General features: G+C 42.8%; 1 protein-coding gene across 3 annotated transcripts in view; it reads right to left on the bottom strand.

Annotated features, from left to right (window-relative positions):
* Positions 1-25,053, bottom strand: part of LOC128666782 (gastrula zinc finger protein XlCGF7.1-like) — a 272,466-nt gene that overhangs the window by 46,319 nt on the left and 201,094 nt on the right. Inside the window, exon 4 of one of the 3 annotated variants that reach the window (XM_053721577.1) lies at positions 22,240-23,539. The exons of the other annotated variants lie outside the window; for them this stretch is intronic. Within the exon in view, the coding sequence (XP_053577552.1) occupies positions 23,469-23,539 (71 nt within the window). The 3' untranslated portion in view covers positions 22,240-23,468. Of the gene's footprint in view, positions 1-22,239; positions 23,540-25,053 lie in introns of those variants that run through there. 3 annotated transcript variants of the gene reach the window in all.

Below are 25,053 nucleotides of genomic sequence, written 5' to 3'. Positions count from 1 at the left end.
CTGCAGAGCAGATAATTCTGAAACTCTTCTGGCAGAAGAAATTGCAACTAAAAACAAAACTTTCCAAGATAATAACTTAATATCAACGGAATGCAAGGGTTCAAACGGAACCCCCTGAAGAACTGAAAGAACTAAATTGAGACTCCAAGGAGGAGTCAAAGGTTTGTAAACAGGCTTAATTCTAACCAGAGCCTGAACAAAGGCTTGAACATCTGGCACAGCGGCCAGCTTTTTGTGAAGTAACACAGACAAGGCAGAAATCTGTCCCTTCAGGGAACTTGCAGATAATCCTTTTTCCAATCCTTCTTGAAGGAAGGATAGAATCCTAGGAATCTTAACCTTGTCCCAAGGGAATCCTTTAGATTCACACCAACAGATATATTTTTTCCAAATTTTGTGGTAAATCTTTCTAGTTACAGGCTTTCTGGCCTGAACAAGAGTATCGATAACAGAATCTGAGAACCCTCGCTTCGATAAGATCAAGCGTTCAATCTCCAAGCAGTCAGTTGGAGTGAAACCAGATTCGGATGTTCGAACGGACCCTGAACAAGAAGGTCTCGTCTCAAAGGTAGCTTCCAAGGTGGAGCCGATGACATATTCACCAGATCTGCATACCAAGTCCTGCGTGGCCACGCAGGAGCTATCAAGATCACCGACGCCCTCTCCTGATTGATCCTGGCTACCAGCCTGGGGATGAGAGGAAACGGCGGGAACACATAAGCTAGTTTGAAGGTCCAAGGTGCTACTAGTGCATCCACTAGAGCCGCCTTGGGATCCCTGGATCTGGACCCGTAGCAAGGAACTTTGAAGTTCTGACGAGAGGCCATCAGATCCATGTCTGGAATGCCCCACAGCTGAGTGACTTGGGCAAAGATTTCCGGATGGAGTTCCCACTCCCCCGGATGCAATGTCTGACGACTCAGAAAATCCGCTTCCCAATTTTCCACTCCTGGGATGTGGATAGCAGACAGGTGGCAGGAGTGAGACTCCGCCCATAGAATGATTTTGGTCACTTCTTCCATCGCCAGGGAACTCCTTGTTCCCCCCTGATGGTTGATGTACGCAACAGTTGTCATGTTGTCTGATTGAAACCGTATGAACTTGGCCCTCGCTAGCTGAGGCCAAGCCTTGAGAGCATTGAATATCGCTCTCAGTTCCAGAATATTTATCGGTAGAAGAGATTCTTCCCGAGACCAAAGACCCTGAGCTTCCAGGGATCCCCAGACCGCGCCCCAGCCCATCAGACTGGCGTCGGTCGTGACAATGACCCACTCTGGTCTGCGGAATGTCATCCCTCGTGACAGGTTGTCCAGGGACAGCCACCAACGGAGTGAGTCTCTGGTCCTCTGATTTACTTGTATCTTCGGAGACAAGTCTGTATAGTCCCCATTCCACTGACTGAGCATGCACAGTTGTAATGGTCTTAGATGAATGCGTGCAAAAGGAACTATGTCCATTGCCGCTACCATCAACCCGATCACTTCCATGCACTGAGCTATGGAAGGAAGAGGAACGGAATGAAGTATCCGACAAGAGTCTAGAAGTTTTGTTTTTCTGGCCTCTGTCAGAAAAATCCTCATTTCTAAGGAGTCTATTATTGTTCCCAAGAAGGGAACCCTTGTTGACGGAGATAGAGAACTCTTTTCCACGTTCACTTTCCATCCGTGAGATCTGAGAAAGGCCAGGACAATGTCCGTGTGAGCCTTTGCTTGAGGAAGGGACGACGCTTGAATCAGAATGTCGTCCAAGTAAGGTACTACAGCAATGCCCCTTGGTCTTAGCACAGCTAGAAGGGACCCTAGTACTTTTGTGAAAATCCTTGGAGCAGTGGCTAATCCGAAAGGAAGCGCCACGAACTGGTAATGTTTGTCCAGGAATGCGAACCTCAGGAACCGATGATGTTCCCTGTGGATAGGAATATGTAGATACGCATCCTTTAAATCCACCGTGGTCATGAATTGACCTTCCTGGATGGAAGGAAGAATAGTTCGAATGGTTTCCATCTTGAACGATGGAACCTTGAGAAACTTGTTTAAAATCTTGAGATCTAAGATTGGTCTGAACGTTCCCTCTTTTTTGGGAACTATAAACAGATTGGAGTAGAACCCCATCCCTTGTTCTCTTAATGGAACAGGATGAATCACTCCCATTTTTAACAGGTCTTCTACACAATGTAAGAATGCCTGTCTTTTTATGTGGTCTGAAGACAACTGAGACCTGTGGAACCTCCCCCTTGGGGGAAGTCCCTTGAATTCCAGAAGATAACCTTGGGAGACTATTTCTAGCGCCCAAGGATCCAGAACATCTCTTGCCCAAGCCTGAGCGAAGAGAGAGAGTCTGCCCCCCGCCAGATCCGGTCCCGGATCGGGGGCCAACATTTCATGCTGTCTTGGTAGCAGTGGCAGGTTTCTTGGCCTGCTTTCCCTTGTTCCAGCCTTGCATTGGTCTCCAAGCTGGCTTGGCTTGAGAAGTATTACCCTCTTGCTTAGAGGACGTAGCACTTTGGGCTGGTCCGTTTCTACGAAAGGGACGAAAATTAGGTTTATTTTTTGCCTTGAAAGGCCGATCCTGAGGAAGGGCGTGGCCCTTACCCCCAGTGATATCAGAGATAATCTCTTTCAAGTCAGGGCCAAACAGCGTTTTCCCCTTGAAAGGAATGTTAAGTAGCTTGTTCTTGGAAGACGCATCAGCCGACCAAGATTTCAACCAAAGCGCTCTGCGCGCCACAATAGCAAACCCAGAATTCTTAGCCGCTAACCTAGCCAATTGCAAAGTGGCGTCTAGGGTGAAAGAATTAGCCAATTTGAGAGCATTGATTCTGTCCATAATCTCCTCATAAGGAGGAGAATCACTATCGACCGCCTTTATCAGCTCATCGAACCAGAAACATGCGGCTGTAGCGACAGGGACAATGCATGAAATTGGTTGTAGAAGGTAACCCTGCTGAACAAACATCTTTTTAAGCAAACCTTCTAATTTTTTATCCATAGGATCTTTGAAAGCACAACTATCCTCTATGGGTATAGTGGTGCGTTTGTTTAAAGTGGAAACCGCTCCCTCGACCTTGGGGACTGTCTGCCATAAGTCCTTTCTGGGGTCGACCATAGGAAACAATTTTTTAAATATGGGGGGAGGGACGAAAGGAATACCGGGCCTTTCCCATTCTTTATTAACAATGTCCGCCACCCGCTTGGGTATAGGAAAAGCTTCTGGGAGCCCCGGCACCTCTAGGAACTTGTCCATTTTACATAGTTTCTCTGGGATGACCAACTTGTCACAATCATCCAGAGTGGATAATACCTCCTTAAGCAGAATGCGGAGATGTTCCAACTTAAATTTAAATGCAATCACATCAGGTTCAGCTTGTTGAGAAATGTTCCCTGAATCAGTAATTTCTCCCTCAGACAAAACCTCCTTGGCCCCATCAGACTGGGTTAGGGGCCCTTCAGAAATATTATTATCAGCGTCGTCATGCTCTTCAGTATCTAAAACAGAGCAGTCGCGCTTACGCTGATAAGTGTTCATTTTGGCTAAAATGTTTTTGACAGAATTATCCATTACAGCCGTTAATTGTTGCATAGTAAGGAGTATTGGCGCGCTAGATGTACTAGGGGCCTCCTGAGTGGGCAAGACTCGTGTAGACGAAGGAGGGAATGATGCAGTACCATGCTTACTCCCCTCACTTGAGGAATCATCTTGGGCATCATTGTCATTGTCACATAAATCACATTTATTTAAATGAATAGGAATTCTGGCTTCCCCACATTCAGAACACAGTCTATCTGGTAGTTCAGACATGTTAAACAGGCATAAACTTGATAACAAAGTACAAAAAACGTTTTAAAATAAAACCGTTACTGTCACTTTAAATTTTAAACTGAACACACTTTATTACTGCAATTGCGAAAAAACATGAAGGAATTGTTCAAAATTCACCAAATTTTCACCACAGTGTCTTAAAGCCTTAAAAGTATTGCACACCAAATTTGGAAGCTTTAACCCTTAAAATAACGGAACCGGAGCCGTTTTGACTTTAACCCCTTTACAGTCCCTGGTATCTGCTTTGCTGAGACCCAACCAAGCCCCAAGGGGAATACGATACCAAATGACGCCTTCAGAAAGTCTTTTCTAAGTATCAGAGCTCCTCTCACATGCGACTGCATGCCATGCCTCTCAAAAACAAGTGCGCAACACCGGCGCGAAAATGAGGCTCTGCCTATGCTTTGGGAAAGCCCCTAAAGAATAAGGTGTCTAAAACAGTGCCTGCCGATATGATTATATCAAAATACCCAGATAAAATGATTCCTCAAGGCTAAATATGTGTTAATAATGAATCGATTTAGCCCAGAAAAAGTCTACAGTCTTAATAAGCCCTTTTTGAAGCCCTTATTTACGATCGTAATAAACATGGCTTACCGGATCCCATAGGGAAAATGACAGCTTCCAGCATTACATCGTCTTGTTAGAATGTGTCATACCTCAAGCAGCAAGAGACTGCTCACTGTTCCCCCAACTGAAGTTAATTGCTCTCAACAGTCCTGTGTGGAACAGCCATGGATTTTAGTGACGGTTGCTAAAATCATTTTCCTCATACAAACAGAAATCTTCATCTCTTTTCTGTTTCTGAGTAAATAGTACATACCAGCACTATTTCAAAATAACAAACTCTTGATTGAATAATAAAAACTACAGTTAAACACTAAAAAACTCTAAGCCATCTCCGTGGAGATGTTGCCTGTACAACGGCAAAGAGAATGACTGGGGTAGGCGGAGCCTAGGAGGGATCATGTGACCAGCTTTGCTGGGCTCTTTGCCATTTCCTGTTGGGGAAGAGAATATCCCACAAGTAAGGATGACGCCGTGGACCGGACACACCTATGTTGGAGAAATATGCCATTTATTTATGTATATATCATGACATGAGAAATAAAAAAACAAAAAAGAATGGAAAAAATATTTTTTTTTCATTAAAATTTTAATAAACAAAGTTGTAAGCAATTGCATGTGTGCGCCCCCCCCCCCCTAAACTCTATAGTCAAAACTAGAAGGGGTCCTCCTCATAAATAAGAGCATATGAGTATATTTATATAACTTTGATGTGTACATAAGGGGCTCCCATGAGCCTCTACTTCAACAAATGCAGATATAATCACATTAGGTGATCACTATAACCACAGCAATATTTAAAAAATGGGCTTTATAATAATGCTATTTTTTTAAAAAAAAATTTAAATGGACCTCATGTTATTTTGGGGTGCAATTTCGGCACATATAAAAAATTAACTAGAGGTCTGACCTCTGGTTAATGTTTTTGACCACTAATTGCTACCACAAGCTTGTGGTAGCAATAACCAGCCGCTTGTAATGGGTGGTTATTTATCGCGGGCCCGTAAACAGGCTCAATAAATTAGCACTCTACTTGTAATCTAGCCCTTAGTATTTAATGGCCCTTTAAAGTTCGCCATGCAATGCTGCATTGCAAGTGGGGATTTCAGGAGGACAAATTCTCTCCTTGAGCGAACTTGTCCACCTGCACCTTCACACCTATTCCCCTGAAACTAAATTCTCCACTGCATAAACCCACCCCTCACTGTTAACCTATGTCACTGTAGCTAGGGAAAATTGTGGCTCTGTCATTGCACAGCATGACATGAAAAGGTGGAGCTGTCAGTGCATCACTTCTCCCCAGCTAAACCACGAATAAGAAACTCTAACCATGAAAGTTGAATTTGTGGCTCCAAAGGGAGACTAAAATAAAAATGAATCTTTCATGATTCAGTGTGCAGTTTTAAACAACTTTCCAAGTTCCTCTCATTGTCAAACTGTACAGTGATTTTATTTGCACACATTCTAAGGCACCAGTTCTTGTGAGAGTTCACAGTTTATACTGTATATAGTCTGTGATTGGCTGGTGGCTATCACACAATACAGGGGGCAGGGAAATAAAAAGAAACTTGGAAATTTGTCAGAAAAAAAATCTGCTTAATTGAAATTTAAAGTAAATTATTTCATTGTATTTTTACCCCGCATTTGTTGATTATACAATTCTTCTGTGTTTAATGGTCTTTTAATATATTCAATAAATGTTCCCACTCCCTTAAAGGGACAGTGTACTATAAAATAGTTTTACCCTTAATGCGTTTTCAATGACTTGTTATCTCAGCTGTAGACTATAAAATGTATGAGACATTGCTTCTTTAGGTTTATTTTTATATATGCAGAAGATGGTTTTGTTCTTTGAAACCAAAACCCATTAAAAATGAGATGAGATTTGCAGGGAAATCTTTATATTTATATTATCACTTTCTGTACACACACATGCTTCTTTAAATTATCCATCTGTAAACCAAAGCCCAATATTTAGGGCCTGATATTCAAAACCTTGCAGCTCAGGTGAAATGATCTACGAAGTCTCATTGGTACAGAGAAGCCCGTGAAAAAAAATTTGAAACACAAATTTTATCTTGAGGAATGTTTATGTTGCTATGTAGTGTTCTGTGTGTGAAACAGTGACTCCTACATAACAATACAAGGGCCCCTAGTTATCAAGCCGTCAACCTCAAATACGCTGGAATTCCGCAGCGTATTTGTGGCGAGGCTGATTCGACTTAGTTATCAAAGGCTAGACACCGGCAAAAGTAGAATTTAGTGACGTAAGCTTCGATCTGCCGGACTCAGTCCGACACAGATCGATTCTTACGTCACTCCAGATGTTCCGCACACAAGTGCAGCACAATCTGACTACTTTTGCTAGTTATAAAAAAACTAGCAGGTACGCTCGGCACTTCTCCGGCCCAGCGTACCTGGTTTTCAAACCGCCGCCCTGGAGGCGGCGGATCCCATAGGAATCAATGGGAGTCTGACCATAGCGAAAGTTCATGTTCGCTGCTGCCAGACATCCCATTGATTCCTATGGTAGTTTCTACACCTAACATCCTAACATGTACCCCGTGTCTAAACACCCCTAATCTGTCCCCCCCTACACCGCCGCAACTAAATAAAGTTATTACCCCCTAAACCGCCGCTCCCGGAGCCTACCGCAAGCTATAATAAATATGTTTACCCCTAAACCGCCGCTCCCGGTCCCCGCCGCAACTATAATATATGTATTAACCCCTAAACCGCCGCTCCCGGACCCCGCCGCCACTTATATTATACCTATTAACCCCTATCCTGCCCCCCCTACACCGCCGCCACTATAATAAAGTTATTAACCCCTATCCTGCCCCCCCTACACCGCCGCCACTGTAATAAAATTATTAACCCCTAAACCTAAGTCTAACACTAACCCTAACACCCCCCTAACTTAAATATTAATTAAATAAATCTAAATAATATTTCTATTATTAACTAAATTAATCCTATTTAAAAATAAATACTTACCTTTAAAATAAACCCTAAGATAGCTACAATATAATTAATAATTACATTGTAGTTATTTTAGGATTTATATTTATTTTACAGGTAACTTTGTATTTATTTTAGCTAGTTAGAATAGTTATTAAATAGTTATTAACTATTTAATAACTACCTAGCTAAAAGAAATACAAAATTACCTGTAAAATAAATCCTTACCTAAGTTACAATTAAACCTAACACTACACTATCAATAAATAAATTAAATTAATTAACTACAAGTACCTACAAATTAATTAAATAAAATAAACTAAAGTACAAAAATAAAAAAAGCTAAGTTACAAAAAATAAAAAAAATAAGTTACTAACATTTTAAAAATATTACAACAATTTTAAGCTACTTACACCTAATCTAAGCCCCCTAATAAAATAAAAAAGCCCCCCCCAAAATAAAAAAATTCCCTACCCTATTCTACATAGAAGTCTTCATCCAGGCGGCGTCTTCAATCTTCATCCATCCGGAGCGGAGCGGAGCCATCTTCAGACGAGCCGACGCGGAGCCATCCTCTTCTTCCCGATCAGCCAATAGAATGCGAGCTCAATCTGATTGGCTGATTGGATCAGCCAATCGGATTGAACTTGAATCTGATTGGCTGATTCAATCAGCCAATCAGATTTTTCCTACCTTAATTCCGATTGGCTGATAGAATCCTATCAGCCAATCAGAATTGAAGGGACGTCATCTTGGATGACGTCCCTTAAAGGAACCTTCATTCGTCGTTAGTCGTCGGGAAGAAGAGGATGGCTCCACGTCGGCTCGTCTGAAGATGGCTCCGCTCCGCTCCGGATGGATGAAGATTGAAGACGCCGCCTGGATGAAGACTTCTGACGGGAGGGATAGGCAGACTCTTTATACAGAAGGAACCACTGCCTGAAGAACCTTTCTCCCAAAAATAGCCTCCGATGAAGCAAAGGTGTCAAATTTGTAAAATTTGGAAAAAGTATGAAGCGAAGACCAAGTTGCAGCCTTGCAAATCTGTTCAACAGAGGCCTCATTCTTGAAGGCCCAAGTGGAAGCCACAGCTCTAGTAGAATGAGCTGTAATTCTTTCAGGGGGCTGCTGTCCAGCAGTCTCATAAGCTAAACGAATTATGCTACGAAGCCAAAAAGAAAGAGAGGTAGCGGAAGCTTTTTGACCTCTCCTCTGCCCAGAGTAAATGACAAACAGAGAAGACGTTTGTCGGAATTCCTTAGTTGCCTGCAAGTAAAATTTTAGAGCCCGGACTACATCCAGGTTGTGCAGTAGACGTTCCTTCTTTGAAGAAGGATTTGGGCATAAAGAAGGAACAACAATCTCTTGATTGATATTCCTGTTAGTAACTACCTTAGGTAAGAACCCAGGTTTAGTACGCAGGACTACCTTATCCGAATGAAAAATCAAATAAGGAGAATCACAATGTAAGGCTGATAATTCAGAGACTCTTCGAGCCGAGGAAATAGCCATTAAAAATAGAACTTTCCAAGATAACAACTTTATATCAATGGAATGAAGGGGTTCAAACGGAACGCCCTGTAAAACATTAAGAACAAGGTTTAAACTCCATGGTGGAGCAACAGTTTTAAACACAGGCTTAATCCTGGCCAAAGCCTGACAAAAAGCCTGGACGTCAGGAACTTCTGACAGACGTTTGTGTAACAGAATGGACAGAGCTGAGATCTGTCCCTTTAATGAACTAGCAGATAAACCCTTTTCTAAACCTTCTTGTAGAAAAGACAATATCCTAGGAATCCTAACCTTACTCCAAGAGTAACCTTTGGATTCACACCAATGTAGGTATTTACGCCATATCTTATGGTAAATCTTTCTGGTAACAGGTTTCCTAGTCTGTATTAAGGTACTAATAACTGACTCAGAAAACCCACGTCTTGATAAAATTAAGCGTTCAATTTCCAAGCAGTCAGCTTCAGAGAAGTTAGATTTTGATGTTTGAAGGGACTGTTACAAACTGCTATTTGTGACTGGCCCTTTAAATGGAAGGTTGCCCTGCTTCCCTGGATTTTGGAGAAGCCTATTTGCCAGCCTCCTTCCTCATGACTATGGCCCCTGGAAGATTGTGCCCCTGAGAGTATATTGACTTTTGTTGGGTGTGTGTGGCCCTTTGGGAACCGTCTGGGGACATATTGTGACTTTGGTGAACAATGCCCCCTTTAAGACTATGTCCCCAGACCTGTGAAATGACTTGTCCCTGGCTTTCTCCCACTTGGTTCAGTTTCATTGTGTGCCATTAAGAGTTAAATTTTGTTCAGCTTCAAGAAACGTATTCTAAATACAAGTCTGCTGGGATTAGCTCTAATTAGGTTTAGTGATCAACTTTCCCATTGTCTAATCAGACTTCTAGTATTGATAAGGTGGACTGCATTGTTTTATTGTGTGTAATGTTATCTGCTGAAGTAAATGTTGTGGCCTGTCAAAGGGAGTGTCTCTATATCTAATATCAAATGTGTGATGGGGGATTTTATGCCTCCCCCTGAGAGTGTCCTGTTTGCATGTAACCTCAATAAAAAGGAGGCTGTGTGCTCCAGCACATCAGACCTATTTCTGACCCTCTAACTTGCAGCTTTGACTCATGTTTGTAGGGGACAGCTTATAATCACTACAGGGATTGCTATGTTTTTCATACTCCCTTAGCTACAGGGATTGCTACAGAAGGAAGAGGTTCGCCTACTGGAGCCTGGTCGTAGGTCCAGGGCGCAGAGCAGACGGCGAGATACCAGCCCAGCAGCGGTGGTTCATATAGTCTGCATTACTGATGGTGGCTACGCAGTAGTTATAGTGTCCACGGTGCTGATGATCCTTTGGTGAGCGCTAGGAGCATCCTTTTCTACGGTCCAACTTCCAGCCAGCCTGGAGGCAACCGTAACATTTGGCGGCAGCGGTGGGATTGGCGTCCTAGCGCAAGGAGCAGCACCACAACAGCACTGGTATCGTAGGAGAGTAATTGAGGGCAACGCTAGCCACTGCGCAGCGTCCCTACCTACAGCAGCATGGAGCTGACAAGATACTGGTCAGAACCATGTGAAGAGCACCTCAACCGGATCCGTCGCTATGAGGGCGCGGATTTCGTTCCAGAGGTAAAGAGGCGGCTAGTCCGATATGGTCCAGACCCTGCGCAGGAGGTAGTCAGTCGCATCATCCGGGAATTGGATACGGAGAACAAAGCGGCACGAGCCTTTGAGCGCCAACTGTGGAGTTTGAGGGTATGGACACCTGGTCTCTCTCCCCAGCCGCAGCATGTTCCACAGGGAGAGGAGAGCAGCGACCTCCCTCCCCAGCGGCAGTATACTGTGCAGAGGGAAGAGACAACCGGTCTCCTTCCCCAACCCCAACCAGAGATACCAGAGGCAGCAGGCCTCATAGACTGGTCCTGGGAGGACCCCCAGCAGGCAGGTGGAGATGGGACCGCAGTCTCTCTACCGGCCCTACAGGGATGCTGGGCAGGCGGCCCAGATCCCCAGCGACAGACCCAGCCACAGGGAGGGGAGAGCATCGACCTCCCTCCCCAGCCGGAGTGTGCCTTCCAGGGAGAGGAGACAACCGGTCTCTCTCCCCAGCCGCAGCATGTTCCACAGGAAGCGGAGAGCATCGACCTCCCTTCCCAACGGCCGCCGGAGTATCAGGAGGAGGAGGTAAGCCAATCTCCCCCTCCCCAGCTAACTCCTAACTTGGGCCCAGGGTTAACAGTGGAGATGTTAACCCCCACTGACCCCCACGTTCCCTTTGCCACCGGGCAGGACTATGCCCCAATTCCCCCAGCAGAAGAGCTGGCATCAGGACAGAGCGCTGCTGGCCTCTGCCCTACAGACCCCCTTGTTACAGGACTGGCCTGCAAACCCCTCACCCCAGCAGAAGCGCTGGCACCAGGGCAGAGTGCCGCTGGCCTCTGCCCCCCAAGTACCATCAGCTATTTGCCCAGCTGCACCAGGAAGGCAGAGGATGCTACACTTTCATCCTATAACCTGGAACCTACAGGCCAGTGCTACTTGTTGTGGGGGGGCTGCTTTGCTGCTAGTGTTTATTTGTGGGTGGGTTGCGAGACTAACTTAGGCACTGACCGACAGAAGGTCAGGTGCCTTGTTAGTCTCCCTCCAAAAGGGGAGATATGTTACAAACTGCTATTTGTGACTGGCCCTTTAAATGGAAGGTTGCCCTGCTTCCCTGGATTTTGGAGAAGCCTATTTGCCAGCCTCCTTCCTCATGACTATGGCCCCTGGAAGATTGTGCCCCTGAGAGTATATTGACTTTTGTTGGGTGTGTGTGGCCCTTTGGGAACCGTCTGGGGACATATTGTGACTTTGGTGAACAATGCCCCCTTTAAGACTATGTCCCCAGACCTGTGAAATGACTTGTCCCTTGCTTTCTCCCACTTGGTTCAGTTTCATTGTGTGCCATTAAGAGTTAAATTTTGTTCAGCTTCAAGAAACGTATTCTAAATACAAGTCTGCTGGGATTAGCTCTAATTAGGTTTAGTGATCAACTTTCCCATTGTCTAATCAGACTTCTAGTATTGATAAGGTGGACTGCATTGTTTTATTGTGTGTAATGTTATCTGCTGAAGTAAATGTTGTGGCCTGTCAAAGGGAGTGTCTCTATATCTAATATCAAATGTGTGATGGGGGATTTTATGCCTCCCCCTGAGAGTGTCCTGTTTGCATGTAACCTCAATAAAAAGGAGGCTGTGTGCTCCAGCACATCAGACCTATTTCTGACCCTCTAACTTGCAGCTTTGACTCATGTTTGTAGGGGACAGCTTATAATCACTACAGGGATTGCTATGTTTTTCATACTCCCTTAGCTACAGGGATTGCTACAGAAGGAAGAGGTTCGCCTACTGGAGCCTGGTCGTAGGTCCAGGGCGCAGAGCAGACGGCGAGATACCAGCCCAGCAGCGGTGGTTCATATAGTCTGCATTACTGATGGTGGCTACGCAGTAGTTATAGAGTGACTATGGTGCTGATGATCCTTTGGTGAGCGCTAGGAGCATCCTTTTCTACGGTCCAACTTCCAGCCAGCCTGGAGGCAACCGTAACAGGGACCCTGTATCAGAAGGTCCTGTTTCAGAGGTAGAGACCAAGGCGGACAGGATGACATGTCCACCAGGTCTGCATACCAAGTCCTGCGTGGCCACGCAGGTGCTATTAGAATCACTGATGCTCTCTCTTGTTTGATTCTGGCTATCAATCGAGGAAGCAACGGGAAGGGTGGAAACACGTAAGCCATCCTGAAGTCCCAAGGTGCTGTCAGAGCATCTATCAGGACTGCTCCTGGATCCCTGGATCTGGACCCGTAACGAGGAAGCTTGGCGTTCTGTCGAGACGCCATGAGATCTATCTCTGGTTTGCCCCAACGTCGAAGTATTTGGGCAAAGACCTCCGGATGAAGTTCCCACTCCCCCGGATGAAAAGTCTGACGACTTAAGAAATCCGCCTCCCAGTTCTCCACTCCCGGGATGTGGATTGCTGACAGGTGGCAAGAGTGAGACTCTGCCCAGCGAATTATCTTTGATACTTCCATCATAGTTAGGGAGCTTCTTGTCCCTCCCTGATGGTTGATGTAAGCTACAGTCGTGATGTTGTCCGACTGAAACCTGATGAACCCCCGAGTTGCCAACTGGGGCCAAGTCAGGAGGGCATTGAGAACTGCTCTCAATTCCAGAATGTTTATTGGCAGGAGACTCTCCTCCTGACTCCATAGTCCCTGAGCCTTCAGGGAATTCCAGACGGCACCCCAACCTAGAAGGCTGGCGTCTGTTGTTACAATTGTCCAGTCTGGTCTGCTGAATGGCATCCCCCTGGACAGGTGTGGCCGAGAAAGCCACCATAGAAGAGAATTTCTGGTCTCTTGATCCAGATTCAGAGAAGGGGATAAGTCTGAGTAATCCCCATTCCACTGACCTAGCATGCACAGTTGCAGTGGTCTGAGGTGTAAGCGTGCAAAGGGTACCATGTCCATTGCCGCTACCATTAAGCCGATTACCTCCATACATTGAGCCACTGACGGGTGTTGAATGGAATGAAGAGTGCGGCAAGCACTTTGAAGTCTTGATAGCCTGTCCTCTGTCAGGTAAATCTTCATTTCTACAGAATCTATAAGAGTCCCCAGGAAGGGAACTCTTGTGACTGGAACGAGTGAACTTTTCTTTTCGTTCACCTTCCATCCATGTGACCTTAGAAATGCCAGCACTAACTCTGTATGAGATTTGGCAGTTTGAAAGCTTGAAGCTTGTATCAGAATGTCGTCTAGGTATGGAGCTACCGAGATTCCCCGCGGTCTTAGTACCGCCAGAAGAGCACCCAGAACCTTTGTGAAGATTCTTGGCGCTGTAGCCAATCCGAATGGAAGAGCCACAAACTGGTAATGCCTGTCTAGGAAGGCAAACCTTAGGTACCGGTAATGATCTTTGTGAATCGGTATGTGCAGGTAAGCATCTTTTAAATCTACAGTGGTCATGTACTGACCCTCTTGGATCATAGGTAAAATTGTCCGAATAGTCTCCATCTTGAACGATGGAACTCTTAGGAATTTGTTTAGGATCTTTAAGTCCAGGATTGGTCTGAAAGTTCCCTCTTTTTTGGGAACCACAAACAGATTTGAGTAAAACCCCTGTCCCTGTTCCGATCGTGGAACTGGATGGATTACTCCCATTAACAAGAGCTCTTGTACGCAGCGTAGAAAAGCCTCTTTCTTTGTCTGGATTGTTGACAATCTTGACAGATGAAATCTCTCTCTTGGAGGAGAGTATTTGAAGTCCAGAAGGTATCCCTGAGATATTATCTCTAGCGCCCAGGGATCCTGAACATCTCTTGCCCAAGCCTGGGCGAAGAGAGAAAGTCTGCCCCCCACTAGATCCGATCCCGGATCGGGGGCCCTCAATTCATGCTGTTTTGGGGGCAGCAGCAGGTTTCCTAGTCTGCTTGCCCTTGTTCCAGGACTGGTTAGGTTTCCAGCCTTGTCTGTAGCGAGCAACAGCTCCTTCCTGTTTTGGTGCAGAGGAAGTTGATGCTGCTCCTGCTTTGAAATTACGAAAGGAACGAAAACTAGACTGTCTAGTCTTGGCTTTGTCCTGAGGCAGGGCATGGCCTTTACCTCCTGTAATGTCAGCGATAATCTCTTTCAACCCGGGCCCGAATAAGGTCTGCCCTTTGAAAGGTATATTAAGCAATTTAGACTTAGAAGTAACATCAGCTGACCAGGATTTTAGCCACAGCGCCCTGCGTGCCTGAATGGCGAATCCTGAATTCTTCGCCGTAAGTTTAGTAAGATGTACTACGGCCTCCGAAATGAATGAATTAGCTAGTTTAAGGACTCTAAGCCTGTCCGTAATGTCGTCCAGAGTAGCTGAACCAATGTTCTCTTCCAGAGACTCAATCCAGAATGCCGCTGCAGCCGTGATCGGCGCAATGCATGCAAGGGGTTGCAATATAAAACCTTGTTGAACAAACATTTTCTTAAGGTAACCCTCTAACTTTTTATCCATTGGATCTGAAAAAGCACAGCTATCCTCCACCGGGATAGTGGTACGCTTAGCTAAAGTAGAAACTGCTCCCTCCACCTTAGGGACCGTTTGCCATAAGTCCCTTGTGGTGGCGTCTATTGGAAACATTTTTCTAAATATCGGAGGGGGTGAGAACGGCACACCGGGTCTATCCCACTCCTTAGTAACAATTTCAGTAAGTCTCTTAGGTATAGGAAAAACCTCAGTACTCGTCGGTACCGCAAAATATTTATCCAACCTACACATTTTCTCTGGTATTGCAACTGTGTTACAATCATTCAGAGCCGCTAACACCTCCCCTAGTAATACACGGAGGTTTTCCAGTTTAAATTTAAAATTTGAAATATCTGAATCCAGTCTGTTTGGATCAGAACCGTCACCCACAGAATGAAGTTCTCCGTCCTCATGTTCTGCCACCTGTGACGCAGTGTCTGACATGGCCCTAATATTATCAGCGCACTCTGTTCTCACCCCAGAGTGATCACGCTTACCTTTTAGTTCTGGTAATTTAGCCAAAACTTCAGTCATAACAGTAGCCATATCCTGTAATGTGATTTGTAATGGCCGCCCAGCTGTACTCGGCGCTACAATATCACGCACCTCCCTCTGAGCGGGAGATGTAGGTACTGACACGTGAGGCGAGTTAGTCGGCATAACTCTCCCCTCGTTGTTTGGTGAAATTTGTTCAATTTGTACAGATTGATTTTTATTTAAAGTAGCATCAATACAGTTAGTACATAAATTTCTATTGGGCTCCACTTTGGCATTGCAACAAATGACACAGGTATCATCTTCTGAATCAGACATGTTTAACACACTAGCAAATAAACTTGCAACTTGGAAATACAATTCAAATAGAATAATATTAAAACGTACTGTGCCTTTAAGAAGCACAGAAGATCTATGACAGTTAAAAATTAATAAATTGAAACAGTTATAGCCTCAATCCTTGTAAACAACACAACTTTAGCAAAGGTTTAATCCCATTAGCAAAGATAACAATTTCTGAAAGCAGGAAACAAATTACAGAATAAAAGTTTTTATTTCAGTCAAACTATAATTCTCACAGCTCTGCTGAGAGAAATTACCTCCCTCAAAATAAGTTTTGAAGACCCCTGAGCTCTGTAGAGATGAACCAGATCATGCAGGGAATACAATGAGTTGCTGACTGAAATATTTGATGCATAGTAAAAGCGCCCCTCCCCCACACACACAGCAGTGAGGGAGAACAGAAACTGACAGAAAAAACAGATTTAAGCAACTGCCAAGTGGAAAAATGGTGCCCAAACATTTATTCACTCAGTACCTCAGCAAATGAAAACGATTTTACATTCCAGCAAAAACGTTAAACATAATCTCTAGTTATTAAACAGCTTTATGTCTTTCTTACAGTGTAATTCTAGTGAAGTACCATTCTCCCAGAATACTGAAGTGTAAAGTATACATACATGACATTATATCGGTATGGCAGGATTTTCTCATCAATTCCATTGTCAGAAAATAAAAACTGCTACATACCTCTATGCAGATTCATCTGCCCGCTGTCCCCTGATCTGAAGTTTACCTCACTCCTCAGATGGCCGAGAACAGCAATATGATCTTAACTACTCCGGCTAAAATCATAGCAAAACTCTGGTAGATTCTTCCTCAAACTCTGCCAGAGAGGTAATAACACACTCCGGTGCTATTTTAAAATAACAAACTTTTGATTGAAGATATAAAACTAAGTATAATCACCATAGTCCTCTCACACGACCTATCTAGTTGCTGGGTGCAAGAGAATGACTGGGAGTGACGTAGAGGGGAGGAGCTATATGCAGCTCTGCTGGGTGAATCCTCTTGCACTTCCTGTAGGGGAGCAGTTAATATCCCAGAAGTAATGATGACCCGTGGACTGATCACACTTAACAGAAGAAATAAATATAAATCCTAAAATAGCTACAATGTAATTATTAATTATATTGTAGCTATCTTAGGGTTTATTTTACAGGTAAGTATTTAGTTTTAAATAGGAATAATTTATTAAAGTATAGTGTAGTGTTAGGTGTAATTGTAACTTAGGTTAGTTTTTATTTTACAGGTACATGTCTCTTTATTTTAACTAGGTAGCTATTAAATAGTTAATAACTATTTAATAGCTATTGTACCTAGTTAAAATAAATTGAAAGTTGCCTGTAAAATAAAAATAAATCCTAAGATAGCTACAATATAATTATTATTTATATTGTAGCTATATTAGGGTTTATTTTAAAGGTAAATATTTATTTTTAATTAGGATTAATTTAGTTAATAAGAGAAATATTATTTAGATTTATTTAATTAATATTTAAGTTAGGGGGGTGTTAGGGTTAGTGTTAGACTTAGGTTTAGGGGTTAATAATTTTATTACAGTGGCGGCGGTGTAGGGGGGGCAGGATAGGGGTTAATAAATTTATTATAGGTGGCGACGGTGTAGGGGGGCAGATTAGGGGTTAATAAGTTTAATATAGGTTGCGGCGGGGTCCGGGAGCGGCGGTTTAGGGGTTAAACTATTTATTTAGTTGTGGCGAGGTCCGGGATCCGCAGGATAGGGGTTAATAACTTTATTATAGTGGCGGCGGTATAGGGGGGGGGCAGGATAGGGGTTACTAGGTATAATGTAGGTGGCGGCGGTGTCCGGGAGCAGCGGTTTAGGGGTTAATACATTTATAAGAGTTGCGGCGGGGTCTAGATGCGGCGGTTTAGGGGTTAATAACTTTATTTAGTTGCGGGGGGCTCCGGGGGCACCGGTATAGGGGGTAGAACAGTGTAGTTAGTGTGGGTGCTTAGTGAAAGGCTAGCAATAAAGCTGTCAAAAAGCCGAAGAGCAGCGAGATCGGATGAGTGATAACTCTCAGAGTCCGCTGCTCATCGCCCCGTACTTGGTGCGCGGCTTTTTGACAGCTTTTTTGATAACTTAGGCGAAATTTTGCAGGTCTGCGGCGGCGATGGTAGGCGAGCTTGGGCGGGCATATTGGACCGGCAAAGGCAGGTAAAGTAGACGGCTTGATAGCTACCCCCAATGTCTAAAAAAATCCCAAATATTTTGCATGATTTCTCTCCATGCCGGAGAGGTTTTGAATATCATGCCCTTAGAGAAAACAACTGTAAATGTACATTTTGTTTCCTAACCCCCCCACACACATACACACACACACATACATACACACACACACATACACACACACACATACATACACACACACATACATACACACATATATATATATATATATATATATATACACACACACATACATACACACACACACACACACAGAAAGTGTAATGTCTTCTGTTGGTTATGTTTACACAGCTGTTCTATGACCTATACTTAAGTATGGAAATTTTCAATATAGGTAAAAAATACAACGGGCTAAATCAGCTATTTCAAATACTGATATAAAGATAATTTTTTGTAAACAATTTAATAAACTCCAGCAGGTAAATTGGATAATTGGAAAACAAAATAAATTGGAGAGCAAATTAGAATAAACTGACCCTTTATTATGATCATACAAAGAAAAGTCCCAAGGTTCATCCACTTAAAAACTCCTTTTAATTTAGTCCACATAGCTCAGCAGTAAAAAAAAAAAACTGTAAAGAAAATCTGAAGAGTTTCTGCTCAGGTGACCGTAATCATAAGATAGCTACTAGGGGCAAGATTACATATGCGGCATCGCCCGCAAAAGCCGGCGACGCCGTTTTTTACACGGTTTTGGTATCACATATATGGCGTAGCATACAAGTTACCCGCGTATATTTTACCCATCGCCCGCATTTTTTACTCCCATAAACTAACATAGAACTGGCGTTGCCATTCGGTATTACATATTTAGCGCAAAGACTTACACGCGCAGAATTGAGAAAATCTACTCCATTATCATCTCGCAACACATAGGCAGGCGCAGCAACCCTTGCACTGACTAAAAAAGCAACGTAACTCCCTGGAAGCCTTAAAGGGACACTGAACTCAATTTTTTTCTTTCTTTCATATAGAGCATGCAATTTTAAGCAACTTTCTAATTTACTCCTATTATCAATTTTTCTTCGTTCTCTTGCTATCTTTATATGAACAAGAAGGCATGTACGCTTTTTTTAGTTTCAGAACTCTGGACAGCACTTTTTATTGGTGGATTAATTTATCCGTGATAAAGAAGGATATAAGTGCCTACTGTGTACCTATAGCCTAGGAGAGGTGCACCTAGCAAGCACCCAAGAAAGAGAATTTGTGATGAAGGGACCTAGGCGCCAACTAAGCAAATGGCAGGTATGAGCATGAATTAAAAAGAGGTTTATTACAATATAAAACAATATAAAACTTAGGATAAAATACAATGATACAATATAAACCAATAGTTCATGGATCCATGATGGTTTTAACAATTTTGATACAATGGTGGCACAATGATTATATAAGAACACAGTTTAAAACAATGAGGGAGGTAAACCTAATTGTGATGGGTACACAATCCTATAGATTCAGGATGCTGGCCTGGACCCAAACAGTGTGTACTGCAAAGGGTGCAGAGGTGATCTAATGTGTGGTGTATAAAAACAGTCTGTGAGATCAGTCTCACACCTAGATAGTTATGGTGATAGGAGTGTGAAAAAGGTATGTGATTGTGTGTAAACAATCTCAAGGGAATAAACAATTGGCAAGGGGCCTTGCCAGAATCCAACGTGTTCTAAAAATCCAACGTGGTTCCAAAAATGTGATACAATAATATAGTGACAATATAAATGGTAACAATAAAAGATAACAAAAAAAAAATATATGAATGCAAAAACATAAGTGAAAGTCAAATAGATAAAAAAGTCACAATGAAGTCTTGTGTGAAAATCCAAAAGTGAAATCCTGTTGTTATCCTATTCCCCTTGGTGAATACACGTTTCCAGAATTGATTGTAGAGAATATCCCAAAAAATGTGAAGATATGTGCCTAGTGATAAACTAGTATACAGACATGGTCCCTCCTAAAAAACAGAAATATAGATAGTGTAGATTGTACAAAGTAAAAACACAAATAGAATGAGGCTTACCAGTGTCTACGCGTTTCGGCCCGTGTCAGGCCTTTCTCAAGACTGGTTTTTCAAATGTACATAGGTGCCTTATAAAGGGTGTTTGACCCCTGATTGGAATTTTGGTTACTTCCGGTTTTTGTAGTACTTCCGGTTTCGCCGTTTATTCCTTCACTCATATTATAATTAAAAGTCACTTTCCCTACTTTATATTTAAAAGTGAGTATCATTAGTGCCTTCTGAGATATCTAAACTTCTTGGACTCAATATATTACCCTTTTATTTCTTTACCCCGGGATGTGTCATGACGTCACTTCCGGTTATGGGGAATGTATGTATGAGGATCGGCGTGTTATTTATTTATAATTATATGGGTTGCTTAGGCTCTTATTCTAAACTGTAATTGTAGGAGTTTCGAGAGGAATAAACATATTCTTTTGGCCTCAAGTGCTCCGACATCGCCTACTCCGAATGGTCGTGACGTCACAATATTGGGCGTTGTTGATTGGCCAGTTTGCAAAGCTTGTGTTCTGCCTTTGCTAAGATGATTGGCCCATTTGGAGGTGTTGTCCCTATCTCCCATGTTAATTGGATGAACCCAATGTTTACATTGTGGGAGTTGTTTCAACTCGATGTATCTTCATGGAGTAATTATATTAGGGATAGATGAGGTATAAAAACTGTAAAAAAGTGGATGTAATAGAAATATTAAAATATTGGAAATAAAAATATTAAAATATTGGAAATAAAAAAGGGGGGAGAAGAGGGATGATGGCTAGCTTCTACCTTATAAATAATATGGATTGGGATCATGGTTTAGACCCGTAATCATATTCAAAACCATATTTGTATTTGAGTCTTATTAGAACACTATCAAGCTCTGTTAGAACACCTTTCCTAAGAGGTTGTATTGTTATATGTCAATGGTCCTGATCTTAGTGTTCGACTTAATATATGATATGGATCCGTGTAATTTGTCACGGATCTGTGTGTGTGTGTATTGCATGGGTATAGAAGAACAGATATAATATTGATCAGACATTCTAATTTTAATCTGCGATTGGAGCGGTTATGACCAAATCGTTTATATAATTAATAATATCAGACTTCATATCAGTCTGGTATAAGAGAGGTTTATTCTGGATCTTTACGTTTATTAGATCTTTGTATTAGTATTACCATACGGCTGGCTTTCTCAATTAAAGGGTCCCATGTTTAACCATCGCTGGTTTTTAAAAGGATATCAGATTTTGATAGTGAAATTATTTTAAATAAAGAGTTTAAGACTTTTGAGTGTCCTGATTGACCTGTGTACAAGAACATGTGGTCGGATATTAGATATCCTTAGTATATATCAGACTTTTTTTTATCTATTTGACTTTCACTTATGTTTTTGCATTCATATATTTTTTTGTTATCTTTTATTGTTACCATTTATATTGTCACTATATTATTGTATCACATTTTTGGAACCACGTTGGATTTTTAGAACACGTTGGATTCTGGCAAGGCCCCTTGCCAATTGTTTATTCCCTTGAGATTGTTTACACACAATCACATACCTTTTTCACACTCCTATCACCATAACTATCTAGGTGTGAGACTGATCTCACAGACTGTTTTTATACACCACACATTAGATCACCTCTGCACCCTTTGCAGTACACACTGTTTGGGTCCAGGCCAGCATCCTGAATCTATAGGATTGTGTACCCATCACAATTAGGTTTACCTCCCTCATTGTTTTAAACTGTGTTCTTATATAATCATTGTGCCACCATTGGATTAATTTATCCACCAATCAGCAAGGACAACCCAGGTTGTTCACCAAGAATGGGCCGGCATCTAAACTTAAATTCTTGCATTTCAAATAAAGATACCAAGAGAATGAAGAAAATTTGATAATAGGAGTAAATTAGAAAGTTGCTTAAAATCTCATGCTCTATCTGAATCACGAAAGAAAAAATTTGGGTTCAGTGTCCCTTTAACAAACACATACATTTAAGCAGCATCTCTAATAGTTAAAGGGACAGTATACTAGAAATTTGTTTTTCTCATTCCAATTACCTTTTTTACTAGCTGCAGATTATAAAATGTATGAGATTTCCTTTTTTAAGGCTTATTTGTGTATATGAATTAGCTGGTTTTGTGTTTTGATGTCACAACCTAATAAAATGGGTTGAGCTTGTAGATATAATCAGATCTCATTACTTTATCACATCGTGTACATATGCCTGCTTCTTTATCTTATATCTGTTCATAAACCAATCACCAATACTTGGAACGAACAATGGAAAATTAATATTTTATTACCTTATCTCTTCTAGAACCCACTGGGAGTGTAATTTATTCTACTGGCTGTGTTAACACAGCTTGGCCTTGAGGCCAAAATATTTAAGTATAGGTGGGGATAACATAGGCTAAATAAAATATTTCAAATGCAATCATAAGGGTAAAGGAAATACTTGTAAACAATTTAATACACTCCAGCAGGTAAAGTGGATCATTGGGAACAAATTAAAGGGAGAACATTTTTGAATAAACTGTCCCTTTAAAGCTTGCTGGCCACAGATGATAGGCTGGAGGCAGTGTCCTGCTGGTGTGTTAAGTGCTCAAGCAACACACTCAAAAGTTGAGTTTGTTCTCTCCATCTATTGTCCATCTGCATCTGCATATTAGACAGAATTTGAATCATCTGTGACTGGTTTTGAACACTTGCACTTAATGATGCTGCAATGTTTCTCTGCAGCTCTATGCTACGTTTGTGTAACCTCTCTTGGCCCCTGAAGAACCTCTCTTGGCTCCTGATGAACCTTTCTTGGTTCCTGAAGAACCTCTCTTGGCCTCTTTGTATGCTCTCAGTGCTTGTGACGAGCCTCCTCTTGAGTGTAATGTATTTCTCACCCAGGGGAGCATACAATGCATCCACAGGCTCTTGAGCAACAGGGCTGGCAGTTACTTGAGGGCCATGATGTTGAAGAAGAGGTGATGCTTGTGGATGCGCTTCTGTTGCTTGAGGGGCAGCTGTAGTTTCTGGTGCTTGAGGGGCAGCTGTCAGCTGTAGTTTTTGGTGCTTGAGGGGCAGCTGTAGTTTTTGGTGCTTGAGGGGCAGATGTAGTTTTTGGTGCTTGAGGGGCAGTTGTAGTTTCTGGTGCTTGAGGGGAAGTTGTAGTTTCTGCTGCTTGAGGAGCAGCTGTAGTTTCTGCTGTATTTTCATCTGCAGATGTTGGAGCTCGTCCCAGGGAAGAGGATGGTGGAGCTCGTCCCAGTGAATAAGATGATGGAGCTCTCATAGATGATTGGTATTCCCAGTGTGTGACCACTCAGCCTCTACAATAGGCATATCCTGTGAAATAGTCTGTGGGTAATATCCATGACTGACATGAGACTGTGATTGTGTTGTGGGGGTTGTAAATACATGGACCCTTTTGTGCCTGTCTTGGCTCCCCCTCAAAACCAAAGGTAGGATATTCCTCTGGCCAGGAATGTTGTCAGGGGTCATATGGCAATGTCGGTGGCATCACTCCCGGGTCCTCAACTGAAGCCATCCAACAATGCTCATGTCTGGGAGCACACTGTTCCTGGGGTTGCCTGAAGAGGGATTAGTACAGTCAGATATATGTCCATGTGGGCATACAATGTACATTGATATATGATATATATGTACATGTCAATGATGAAATAATGTGCTCTTTAAGTGACACTATGGTCACACAATTTACTTTAGCTTGATCTAGGCACAGAACCTGCTTTATTGAGCTAAACGTATTGGGATGGCTATAGTGTCCATTTAATGAAAACTCTACATGTGGCCTGTGGCCTGTGTTACTCTGAGACATGTTAGTATTGCACTATTCCAACTCATATCATGAATAGCATTGTGTTATGTAGCAGTAATGTCAAGTATAATTGTAGATGTTTTTGTTAGTACTCCTAATACCATGCTCCTCATCATGTACATGAATGTGTGATATTAAAGGATGTTGTATTGCAATTACATATAATACAGGTGTGTGGGATGTTACTCACCAGCATGATGTGCTGTGGTTGTAACCCCTGAGTCACGAGCCCCTGGAAGTCCACGGACTGCTGTGATACTCAGGGACCTGCGTATCATCTCCTGCCAGGTGTTATACTCTATATCCAGGGATGGACCACCACCTGTTCCCTTCTGGTGGACAGCTTCTCTTTGACCCGCCTCTTACAATCATTCCACCTCTTTTTTAGGCCCTCTACAGTCCTCCTCTGCGGGCCACGCTGTTGATGGCATCCTCTACCACCATCCTCTACCACCATTCTTTTTTTGGCACTGCCTTTGCCCTCTCCTGCCCGAAGAGGTCACTATAGTTGTCCATGATGGCCTGGACTAGGGCAACATTTTCATCATATGAGAAGTTGGGACATCTCAGCCTCTCATCCTCCATGGCCACTTGGCTTCCTCCCTGTGATGTCCCTAGCAGTGTGGGTTCCTCCCTATCCTCTCCCTCCTCACCCCTTCTGTCCCTATCTGCACCCTCTGTCCCTCTCCTGGATGTGCCTGGTATTTGGGGCTCTCTGGCATCTCTCCTCCCTTCTGGCTCTCCCTCTCCCCACTCCACTTACTTCCTGTCCGGGGGGGGCACTGCTCCTCCTGTCCTCCTCTCCCTGCCACTCCCATCATCCCTACCTCTCCCTGCCATCCTCACACTAATCACACTACACACACTCACACTCACTCCCAGTTCAGTTACACACAATCACAACCAAACACTCAGCCTATCACACTGTAAAAATAAAATATGTGAGGTGTTAGAAAAAGAGTGTGGTGTATTTGTATATGTATGTATGCAAAGTGTGCAATATGTCAGAATATGTGTAAGTAAGTGTACAAGTTTACTCAATCCACCAATGCGACTTAACTATTTATTCTGTTTGCGCCTCTCTCTTTACTCTCACTAATCCTCCACTCCTGGGCCGTGTGTTGTAGCTCAACGAACAATCCAAACACATGCAAGAAAATGCCGGTTGCGCAGGGGTTTATATAGGGATTTTGAATAGCGTAATTACGTGTTGCTTTTTTAGTTTAATTCCGGTTTCGTTTTTACGTGCGTTATCCTCATTTGCAT

The sequence above is a fragment of the Bombina bombina genome, chromosome 7 (assembly GCF_027579735.1).
Source record: "Bombina bombina isolate aBomBom1 chromosome 7, aBomBom1.pri, whole genome shotgun sequence".
Classification (NCBI taxonomy): domain Eukaryota; kingdom Metazoa; phylum Chordata; class Amphibia; order Anura; family Bombinatoridae; genus Bombina; species Bombina bombina.
This window is presented reverse-complemented; position numbering and strand designations above follow the sequence as displayed.